Below are 12,085 nucleotides of genomic sequence, written 5' to 3'. Positions count from 1 at the left end.
TTCTGAACCAGTTTCTCCTATCCATTAGCTGCTGTCACTCAAACATTCCTTGCTTTTGTCTAAAAAAACAACTTTTTTCAGATTTGCTGCGCCCATATACATTCAGTTCAAAACACCTCTTTCAGGTGGAGATTTTGTTACGTAATAGAAAAGGAAAGACCGAGTTCACAGCTAGTAAGGAGAACATTATCTCTAGGGGAGTATTTTTCTATTTAAAGATCCTCTATAGCACATGTGTCAGACTCAAGGCCCGGGGCCAAATCAGGCCCTTGGTGGATTTCATTTCAATTCATTTAGCGGGCTGCGTGTTCAACAGGAAGTTTGGAGAATACACTGGAAAACACAAGTCATTGCTGTTGTTAAAAACTGCATATGTTGTATTTTTGCACAGGTAGACAAACTACCTTTTTATCTCAGGTTGTTTTAAATACAATTAAGTCATTTTAGTCAGAGAGACAGACAGAGAGACACACGGAGAGATGGACGGAGAGATGGACGGAGAGATGGACGGAGAGATGGACGGAGAGATGGACGGAGAGATGGACGGAGAGATGGACGGAGAGATGGACGGAGAGACGGACGGAGAGACGGACGGAGAGACGGACGGAGAGACGGACAGACAGACAGACACACAGACACACAGACACACAGACAGACCACTCAGCAGCTGGGTCAGCAGGAGAACTGATCCTCTGCAGGACCAGGTCCTCTCTAACCCCCAGACCTTTTTCCGCTGCGTAGTTTCAAATTCTAGCGCACTCAAGCTGGTTTCTCCATTCTTACCTACCCTACCTTTAAGTAGCACAATTACTCCCTGTTGATATTTTTATATCAAACCCACAAAATCAATTCTTTGTACAGTGAATATGCTCGTATAATTCAGACGGCTCCTAGAGCACAATAAAGCAGATCGGTGTGTGAGAGAGACTATGTAGTCTATTCAGCTGCGTTGCTGCATTGGTGTGTAATTGAATGTATTACTGCCCTGCCCCTGCTCTCCTAACTCCTCTAATCCTGCTATCTAGCTAACAGAAATGACACAGCTAATAATAAAGCTTCATCCACCTGTGAAAATTAATTTTTTTTTGTATTTCAGGCACAAACTCGTCTGCCTTCGATCAGCTGGTCCTGACTCTGGCCTGGGACCGGGTGGACATTGCCAAGAATCATGTGTTTGTGTACGGACAACAGCTCATGGTACGTTCTGTTTATCTGAGTGGGCCACAACTTTCATGAATGTTTGCTTGGCTCAGCGTTAGCTATAAACATTCGGACTCGCCCGAAAACGAGCCCAGAGTCTCAGCTGAACCACAATCTGCAGCGGAGGACCCGGGGGAGCGGACCTCGGCGCGCTGCCATGCTCTGCTTGTTCTGACTGAAACATGAACCCTCTTACAGTTGTCTTCATAAGCTGCCCTCGGTGCTTTTGTTTGTTTTGAAACTAGCAGGGAATCCTAGCTTGTGCCGCAAATGAGAGGATAGAGTATATTTATTTCAGTTTCTTGTGTGTTTTTGCTGTAATGTGGACATATCTTTGGGCTTCTCCCCTCATCGTGTTTGTTTGATAAATAATCATTAGCTATTTAAATTTATAACAGCATATTTTTGTTTGCTTGTTTCTAGGTGAGCTCTCTGGAGCAGGCAATGCTGGATGCCCTCGTGATGGACAGGGTGGACTTTGTTAAGTTGCTCATAGAAAATGGCGTGAGCATGCATCGTTTCCTGACTATCAATCGGCTAGAGGAGCTCTACAACACGGTAAAATAATAAAACACGCACCAGCAACTGAATTACAGAGATGGAATTTGTGAACAGAAAAAATACAAATGTTTTTGTGTGTTGAAATGCTTTTGTGTCTTTTTTTATTTTTTAGAAACAGCAACCCAACAACCCCACTCTCCTCCACCTGGTTAGAGATATTAAACAGGTACAGCCACTCCAGTTTTTAATAATAATAATAATAACGGGTGCTTTCCATAATACTCTATGATAATTATATATTTAACTCATCAAAATGATCATAATGGTTTGTTTGTGTGTCTTCTTGCAGAGTCATCTACCTCCAAACTATAAGATCACATTGATTGATGTGGGCCTGGTTATTGAGTACCTGATGGGCGGGACTTACAGGTGCAACTACACCAGGAAGCGCTTCAGAATCATTTACAATAATCTACATGGCAGCAATAGGGTGAGTTTGAACTGTTGCAACACCAGAGGGGAAACAGTTCATAGTTCTCCATTAGCTTTGTGTTGTGTGAACGTGCCTTCTTCTCACTTTCATCTGGTAGCAATTAACAGAAAATGCCTGAATGCTGCTTTGGCGTAGGATGCATTTCCAACAGACTAAAAAACACAGAACCAAGTTTTTATAAAAAGACAAAAGTGAGGCATCAACAGGAAGAAGTCTCTGTCTGCCCACATGTGCCTAAGCATGTTTACAGTTTGAAACTTGTGTCATTGTGAAGGAATCCGGATAAATCAAAAATATCTATGCCGTACTGACATTAGCTTGCTAACAGCTAACTTGTCTTTTCATAATTGTATTTACCGTACCCCTGGTAGACATAAAGTGCTCAAATAATCCCTTGACATGCTGAAATGTAATTTATGGAGGTAGTTGTTATTGTTGTGCCAACTCTTTTCCTCTCTCATGGGTGTGATATAACTCTCTGTATCTAACATGTATTTTTCTTGGTGTTATCTGAAACTTCTGTCTTTGTTTTATGTATTGTTTTAAAGGGCACCCATCATGCAAAATGCACTTTTTGATGTCTTTTATACATGAATATGTGTCCCCGGTGTGTCAGGGAACTCACGCAGCGTCAGAAAAATAAAACCATCTCTCTTTTCCTTCGTACCCAAATCTTTAAAAACGGGGCTACAACGGAGCTGATCCAGATTTGCCGCCAATATGACGTCAAATCGGCGGCGGATCAGAAATGTTGCTATCAGAAACAATGTCCGACTGTTTTGGATGTAATATGGTCTGTGTTCACATTAGCATCGCTAACACTCAGAGCTAACTTGTACTGGAGAGCATGTGTGTGAAGAAGCAGGAAATAAAAAGGAACTCACCTTGTGGTGTAACCGGCAAGAGAGAAAGCCTTTGAGCTCCATACTGTTTCAGAGATAATCCTTGATAATCCATGATATGGTGTTTCATCACCGCAGAATCTGCCGGTAGCATCTCCCACATGAGCAGGCATAAGCTCCGCCCCTCTTTTTTAAAGCTTTATACCCCAAATCAGCACTTTTGAAACAGGAAGTGAAATAGAGGGATATGAGGCATGGCTAGAATGGGTGATCTATTTGGTATTTTGCACGAAACACTTCATAGACATGTTTCATATTTGTATATATCTGAGACCTATGCTGTTGCCTAAAAATAGCATGATAGGTGACCTTTAAGTGGTTCTTGGCACGTGGATGTCGTAAAAAAAAGAGCTATAGTAACTAGTATAGGATTGATGTTAGGCCTGAAAGTATTGTTGACTGAGAATCGTGTATCTTTCTTCTTCTGCGCAGAGGTCGGGGCGCCACCCTGCAGGTCCTGGTTCTCATTTGAGAAAAAATAACGAGTCCTTCAGCATGCAGGCTGACAAGAAGGAGAAGACGAGGCACAACCACTTCATCAAAACTGCACAGCCATACAAACCTAAGGTAAATATTGGAAATAGGAAACATGGCTTTCCTCAAGGGGAAAGTGTATAACCTATCTCTGTATCTAAGGATTAAAATAACATCTGCCTCCCTCCCTCATCCTAGCTTGAGTCTTCCACCGAGCAGAACAAAAAGAGAAGCAAAGAAGAGATCGTGGACATAGACGACCCGGAGACGCGGCGGTTCCCCTACCCTTTCAATGAGCTGCTGGTTTGGGCCGTGCTGATGAAGAGGCAGAAAATGTCGCTGTTCTTCTGGCAGCACGGCGAGGAGAACATGGCGAAGGCGCTGGTGGCCTGCAAGCTCTCTCGATCTATGGGCTACGAGGCCAAGAAGAGCGACGTGGTGGACGACACCTCCGAGGAGCTCAAGGAGCACTCAAAGTAAAGTCTTTCTGTGGTATTAATAATAATAATAATAATAATAATAATAATAATAATAATACATGGGACTTATATAGCGCTTTTCTGGAATCTCAAAAATGCATTATTTATTTGGTTTGTTATTTTATCTTTTCTTGAATATCATTTACCACTGTTATGTATTTATATTTGTTTATTTGTTTGTTTGTTTAATGTTTTTGTTTGTTTGTTTTTCAATAACAAATGTATTTCTTTAGGTATAATATATATATATGTTAATAATTTAGTTTTTGGGAGAAGGGATGAGATTAAATAAATTCATTACATGGTTTAGTTGAATACTCTATTCTGATTGGTCAATTCAGAACACGTGACACTTTGTTAATCCAGAACAGACAGACCGCTGTCAAGCATTTATTGACCGTTGTTAAGGACGCTCACATCTGCACAAAGAAGTCCGTTCGATTTAACTGTATACAGTTTGTCTGAAAAGCAAACGGCAAACTGCTTCGCTTGGGGATCCTGATCTGCCTGTCGGGTGTTCTTTTACCCATAATGACCGCCTCGCTGCACATTAACCCTTACGTAAACTTTTTCCCACCCCTTTTCCCCTTGTAATTAAATAGATTATTCGTTTATCCATCGTTTAGAATAAGTAATATTTTTGGGTACAACTTTACAATAAGACTAGCCTTATAATGGGAATAGTTTGTAATTCATTTATTAATTAGGTTGTGAGCACTTTATAAATCATTAATAAGCTTTTATAAGACATGAGATAAACAGGGCAACTGTGACCGGTTGCTAAGTCTTATTTTGGCTACTTAGCTTACTTCCTCTCCTTCATCAGCCAGCATCCTTGATATCTGTTGCTCACTGAGTTGATTCTTGCTAAGTAGCCGATATAAGGCTTACTCATCTTGCCAAATAGTGAGCCCACATTTATCTGTACTGCTAAGCCTTATTATAAATGTTAGTAACTCATTTATAAATGGTGATTTGTTTTACACTTTACAACAAGGCTCCCTTTTGGCAACTATAAATGTTAGTAACTCATTCAGAAATGGTCATACGAGATGCCAAGAAACATCAAGGTGGATGGGGGGGGATCCACTCCACAGATGACCAGACCCGGCGGCAGACATACGTCTCTGGGCGGGCATTTGATTTACCAAGGCGGTAAAAACGTACACTTCCCGGGAAATCTGAATTGTCAACGGGGGGGGGGGGCTCGTGAATTGTTGTTACGGAAACAGAGGGGTTTTAGGTTGCCATAAGGCTGTTGACGGTCTTATTATAGGCTACATCCATTGGTTGGTTTTGTGGCACATTTGTAACGCTGTGCCAACTTGGGCAAGCACGTAGGCAAACTTGAGGAGCGCACACAGGGTGGAGAGACAGAGACAGAGACAGAGCGAGAGCGAGAGCAGCGGTCTGCTTGCGAACAGAGCCGGAGTTTGTGAGAGAGCCGGCTTGAGTCAATTTCTCTTCAAAATAAAAGTGACTGCCAGCCTCCCTTGTCCCTGGCTGGCTTGCTAGCTCGTTGGTAACGTAACTGATTTCTTCTAATGTGCCTGCATCTGGCACTTCCTGAAATCCATTGTTGCAGATAAATATAAATGATAATAGCCAAACTAACCTAGCAAGAGTATACTGACAGGCTGCTGTGCCGCATCTCACTCAAACACCCACATGACTCAACCCAGCGAAAAACCAGTCTTGCGCGCAGCCTTTCATTCAGAATTTCATTAAGAATTTCATAGCAAAATAAAAAAATGATATTAAACTAATCTTTCAACATAGTTTAAAATAAATATTAGGAAAGAGCCCTACAAATAACAACCATAAACATAATAATAAAACAATTAAAATGTTGTATTCAGCCCTGATTAAAACTGCGGGCCCAAATCCTGGATGGCCGGCCCGGCCCCTTGGGGCCCGCCCATGACGCCCGGTCTACAGATGACTAAGCCTTATATTGGCTAATTAGCGAGAATCAACTCAGTATTGGCTACTTGGCTTACTTGGCTTAGTCATCTTGCCGAAATAGTGAGCCTGTGTTGACGTATGAAAATGATGATAGTACTGGTTTATAGATGGTTCTTAATGATTACTAAAGTGTTTACAACCTAATTCATAACCTAATTATAAATAAGAGGGTAGTCTTATTGTAAAGTGTTACCTATTTTTTATTATTTGACACTGCTTGATTTTGTATTGTATAATAATTCTCATGTTAATTTTGTTATTGTTTTACACATTAAAAATAAATCTAATCAAATCTAAAAATGACAGGTAGCTATAAATTGCTCAAATTTCTCTATAAAAGAGAAGGTGTGTTAAACTGTTTATTGATGCTGAAGACTTTTCTTTCTGCCGCTGCTTCTCATTGAACTATTCGTATCTTACACTGCACCTTAACTTTTATTCATGTATTTTGTCTTTTTATGTTTATTATTGCTTTTTAATGACTGTTTTTAAATGCCATTTTCTTAATCTCTTTCATGTTTATGTTGAAAGGTGCTATATAAATAATCTTGCCCTGCCTTTTCAGTGAGTTTGGGACGTTGGCAGTGGACCTGCTGGAGGAGTCGTTCAGGCAGGATGAGACCATGGCCATGAAGCTGCTCACCTACGAGCTGAAGAACTGGAGCAACTCCACCTGCCTGAAGCTGGCCGTCTCCTCCCACCTGCGGCCCTTCGTGGCTCACACCTGCACCCAGTTCCTGTTGTCCGACATGTGGATGGGACGGCTGAACATGCGAAAGAACTCCTGGTACAAGGTTCATGATCCATCTAGATTTTTATTTTTGGCAACAAATGAAAGTATACGTGTTGAATGCTTGCTTTACAGAGGCTGCTGAGGTTTGATGGTGTGAGTCAACAGTCTATGAAAAGCTTAATACAAATGTTAAACCATGCTGCAGTGGTTTAATAGTTGTTACATGAATGCTTTAATCTAATTTTAATTTAATCGTTTATTTGAAGAGGGACAATGCATATTGATGAACATTTAAAACAAACAATGCTTTAAAACGTAAACATGCCTGATTTTAGCTTTGAGCTAATTTCCATTCGTAGTCCCTCACATACAACATTTAGGAACATGACATTTATAAACATCGCAAAAATAAATACATGATATTCAAAAGAGCAAGAGCAGCATACAAGCATTAACCACATGGCAGTACAATGTAGCAGCAACGACATATAAAGTGCAAGAGGAGATACCCCTGTGTTAAAGTGCATTCAGCGGTGATTCCACGTCTGTTTGTTTCTCAACCATTCTTTGAGTTGACCTTTAAAGCTATTGAGAGTGGGACAATCCCGTATCTCAGTTGGGAGGCTATTCCACAAAGAGCTGCCTTTAATGGAGAGGACATTTTGTCCAAAAGCGGTCCGTCTACGGTGGACCTCACAGTCTCCTCTGGTTTCTGACCTAGTGCAGCGTCCACTGTGTTTTTGTGGATGAATTCCCCTAAGGGGGGGGGGGGGGCAGCAGTCCATGTAAACATTTATAAAAAAAGCACATTTTTAAAAGACTTAAAATTGTCAAAACTTGTGTTTTTCAAGGATGGTACAGTGGTGGCATGAATTTGGCTTTCCGTCAAACACCTTGAAAGCTGTCTTGAACAGCTGTTCTATTGGTTTCAGGTGTGTGGCACAAGCAAACGACCAGTTTGTAAAACAGTATTCAATGTGGGGTAGAATCATACAGTGGAGGTATGACTTTGCAGCATTGACAGTTAACAAAGGTCTAATTTGTTTAAAATGTTGCAAGTTGAATTCAATGGTATTTGATACTTTCTTAATATGTTTCTTAAAAGTCAAGTTCGAGTCCAATATGAGTCCAAGATACTTGAAGTGGGGGACTAGTTCTATTTCTGCTCCGTTTCAAAACACATTGGACCCTTCGATTTTGACTGGTCGTTTACTGAACATCATGCTTAATGTTTTTATTGCATTTAACTGTAAGCAAATGTTGTTCAGCCAGTGTTGAACTTTGTCCAAAGTATTTGAGACAGGATGTGATTAATTCTGTGTTTTTCCCATGTTTATCAGATGTTGTGTTCTGCGGTTTGAACAAAGGTCTGCTTTCATATCTAATCTCAGTCGGAGCTCTGTGTTCTGTGTTAAAATACCACAATGATTATTAATGAATAAACAGTTCATTAATACTCTTATCTCAGGGGACTTCCCGGTGCAAGTGTTTTCTGAAGTGTAGGTCAAAACCTGAGCAACTCAATTCAAATGTAATTGCTGTTACAAAATACGTTTATCATAACATTTTTGTTATGACTTGGCTCATAAGGGGAGACACACCATATCAACGGTTAGCAAAAGATGTTTATTCAAGCAAGTGGTTCAAATTAGCCAAATTAATCAAGTTCAAAACAAGTCAAGTAACTCACGGTGCCCTGAGTTACTGCAATCAAGGCGGCTGGATGCAGCACAGCCACACCCTCTCCAGATGACCCCACATGGGTATCACAAATATCGTAACAAATTTAGATTAGATTAGATTACTTTATTGTCAGTATAAAATGCAAGCACAGTGTAACGAAATTAAGGAGGGTCTAACCAGAGTGCAAAACAGTCAGTTACATACACAATTATCCGAAGTGTTTACAAAATAAATGATACAAAATAAAGGTACAGAATAGATGGGAAATGTATAAATAAGAATAAATACACAGATAATAATAAATACAGTGAATACAGTACTGTATATACAGCAGCAATGTGCAAGGATAATTGCGCTTCAGCACACGACAACACTAGGCAGTCTGGGACAGCGTGGGGTTCATTGTCAGCAGTCTTAACAAATAGTTGTTAAGATACTAATAACAATGAGTTTTTAGATGTCCTAAATGTTGTATTTGTTCAAATTGAAATTGGACACTAGCATGCAAAGAATATGCTGTCATTTCTTTGTTTTGGGTTAGCAATAATATCAAACAATTTCAAGTATTTTAATCAGGCTCGGGATAATTCCAGCAGGGCTTTGGCTGTGTTATTCTGTTCTTCTATGACACAGGCAAAGTCAAGACAGCATATATTATAATTAGAGAAAAGACTAGTTTGATGTCTACTTGCGTAATAAAACACTATGGATAGATAGATAGATAGAGAGAGAGGTACTTTATTGATCCTAATTTGGGAAATGTTTGCATTGCAGCAGCATAATATACATGTACAATGTACATAAGAGAAACTAAGACACAGAAATAAACAGTCAAATATATTTCAGAAATAAAATGGCATTAAAAAGTAAAAAAATAAGCCTTTATGTGTCATTCAAAGTACTTTCTTGACAAATAAAAGATCCCACACCCACATTAGTGCGTTTGTGTCTCCAGGTGATTCTGAGCATCCTGGTGCCTCCGGCCATCCTCCTGCTGGAGTACAAGTCCAAGGCCGAGATGGCTCACATCCCTCAGAGTCAGGACGACCACCAGATCACCATGGAGGACAGCGAGCACAACTTCCAGAACATCGCTGATGACATCCAGATGGTGAGATCTAGAAATAGAAGAATGAAAAGCCACTTTATTAATCCCACAAGGGGAACTTAAGATTTTCAATCTGTTGTATAGAAGCAGTACAGATACACACATGCTCAAAAATGCTTTTTTTTATGGCGGTGTGTCAGTATATAATTATCGGCTATATTCATTATTGTGCAATGCTTAATACAGCGGCACTGTCTTTGGGACAACCGCTGAAATAACATGTTTTCACAGCATATGATAAACATGACCCATAGTATTACAGACTTATTATAGGAGCTGAAAGTAAACTTTGAAAGGAAATAAAAACATAATTTTTGAGTTACATTTCTTTCTTTGTTAAACAGTTACAGAGCTGTGAACAGTTTGTTGTCTTACAATAAGAGTAGTTTAAGACAATTAGATTGAAAAACACTTTTCTTGGACTTCAAATTAAATGTTTTTCTTCATTCCTTTGTGTGTTCCCCTCACATTCTCCTCTTCACTCTGCTTTCCTTCTCTTCCACTCTTTTTATCTCCACTGCTGTCTCATTCGGGCCACTTCACCCTCTGCAGGATGTCTTCAAGGAGGCCAGATCCAACGACAACGTGGAGACCAAGAGCGACATAGACACACAGATTCGCTCCAGGAAGCTGCCCCTAACCAGGAAAATATATGCCTTCTACCACGCTCCAATCGTCAAGTTCTGGTCCAACACGGTATGGAGATAAATGTCTACACATCCACACATCCACACATCCACACATCCACACATCCACACATCCACACATCCACACATCCACACATCTACACATCTACACATCTACACATCTACACATCTACACATCTACACATCCACACATCCACACATCTACACATCTACACATCTACACATCTACACATCTACACATCCACACATCTACACATCCACACATCCACACATCTACACATCTACACATCTACACATCTACACATCTACACATCCACACATCTACACATCCACACATCTACACATTCACACATCTACACACCTACACATCTACACATCTACACATCTACACATCTACACATCTACACATCCACACATCCACACATCTACACATCTACACATCTACACATCTACACATCTACACATCCACACATCCACACATCCACACATCCACACATCTACACATCTACACATCTACACATCTACACATCCACACATCTACACATCCACACATCCACACATCTACACATCCACACATCCACACATCCACACATCCACACATCTACACATCTACACATCTACACATCCACACATCCACACATCCACACATCTACACATCTACACATCTACACATCTACACATCTACACATCTACACATCCACACATCCACACATCCACACATCTACACATCTACACATCTACACATCCACACATCTGCACATCCATCCAACCGTCTGTTTTATGGTTGTTTATCTGGAGAACAGGAGAGGATGTTGCTAGTTACCTACTAGGAGCAGTAACTTAAAGGTCCCCTATCACACTGTTTTTCATCAATATATTATAGGTCTCAGATATATACAAAACATGTCTCTGAAGTGTTTGGCTCCAAACACCAAACAGATCATTGCAGCATTACCCATAATCCCCTCTGTTTCAGCCCTTTTTCCAAAGTGCTGATTCTCTGTCTGTTACTTTAGATGAAAATAAGGAGCCCCTCCCCACGCCCCTCTGAGAGATAGTTGGTTAAAAAGAAAACAATGGTGCTCTAGGAGGAGATTCAGGTGATCAGGTGGGGGGTGGGTTGGTGATTGGCTAATGCAGGGGTGTCCAAACTTTTTTCACCGAGGGCCACATACAGAAAAATATACGAAAGGCGTGGCCACTCCCTAGAGGTGAGGTATATTGCCTCATAAGTTCAGTTAAAAGTTGGAAAAATCAATCAAATGTAGGTAAACCATTCCTGATACTTGAAAATGCTTGAAGAAAATAACAGCCTACATCACAGCTCTCCATCATTTATTTTTTTACAAAAAGTGTTCGCAGCTCATTCCTTAAAACAGACGCCTCAGATTGATTATAATTATAGGAAATATGAAAGGTATATTTCCAGGTTTTTATGTAAATGTATCATTGGGCTTTTTTGTTATCAACTTAGATTTTTTAGAAAATGTTTTCAACTTTAATTGACTGAATTTATTAGAAAAGTGGTCTTGTTAACACATGAATACTGTGTAATATATTTGAACATTTATATGTAAGAAGTAGCCTACAATACAAGACAAGCAGAAGTTTCATTTGTGGGCCATATTTCATCATACTTCTTGAATTCGCTGAGGGCTGATTCAAAATGGTCCGCGGGCCGCATTTGGCCCCCGGGCCATAGCTTGGACACCCCTGGGCTAATGGTTACAAAAGCCAAAGAAACGTTATGACATCATAAAGTGGCCAAAATCAGATTTTTCAGACAGTTTTTTATATAAATGGATCAGGAGAAAAAGTGAGAGAATCTTTTTTCCTGAAACTTTCAGAATCTCTTTTCACAGAGGGAGACCAGAGTTTCCGTTAGCCGGTAAAATATGCT

At 40.2% G+C, this 12,085-nt stretch overlaps 1 protein-coding gene across 3 annotated transcripts in view; it reads left to right on the top strand.

Moving 5' to 3' along the window:
* The window catches only part of trpm7 (transient receptor potential cation channel, subfamily M, member 7), a gene marked incomplete at its 3' end in the record, with an annotated part of 64,985 nt that overhangs the window by 37,092 nt on the left and 15,808 nt on the right, over positions 1–12,085 (top strand). For 2 of the 3 annotated variants that reach the window (XM_079664206.1, XM_079664205.1), the window contains exons 11-19: positions 1,097–1,197; positions 1,624–1,758; positions 1,874–1,927; positions 2,051–2,191; positions 3,529–3,663; positions 3,769–4,046; positions 6,580–6,808; positions 9,386–9,541; positions 10,091–10,234. In XM_079664206.1, coding sequence (XP_079520332.1) covers positions 1,097–1,197; positions 1,624–1,758; positions 1,874–1,927; positions 2,051–2,191; positions 3,529–3,663; positions 3,769–4,046; positions 6,580–6,808; positions 9,386–9,541; positions 10,091–10,234 — 1,373 coding nt within the window. Of the gene's footprint in view, positions 1–1,096; positions 1,198–1,623; positions 1,759–1,873; positions 1,928–2,050; positions 2,192–3,528; positions 3,664–3,768; positions 4,047–6,579; positions 6,809–9,385; positions 9,542–10,090; positions 10,235–12,085 lie in introns of those variants that run through there. The other variant, XM_079664207.1, reaches the window with a different exon arrangement.

Source organism: Notothenia rossii (assembly GCF_949606895.1).
Source record: "Notothenia rossii genome assembly, chromosome: 2".
Taxonomy (NCBI): Eukaryota; Metazoa; Chordata; class Actinopteri; order Perciformes; family Nototheniidae; genus Notothenia; species Notothenia rossii.
The sequence above is the reverse complement of the archived record's forward strand: the minus strand, read 5'-3'. Positions and strand labels throughout refer to the sequence as shown.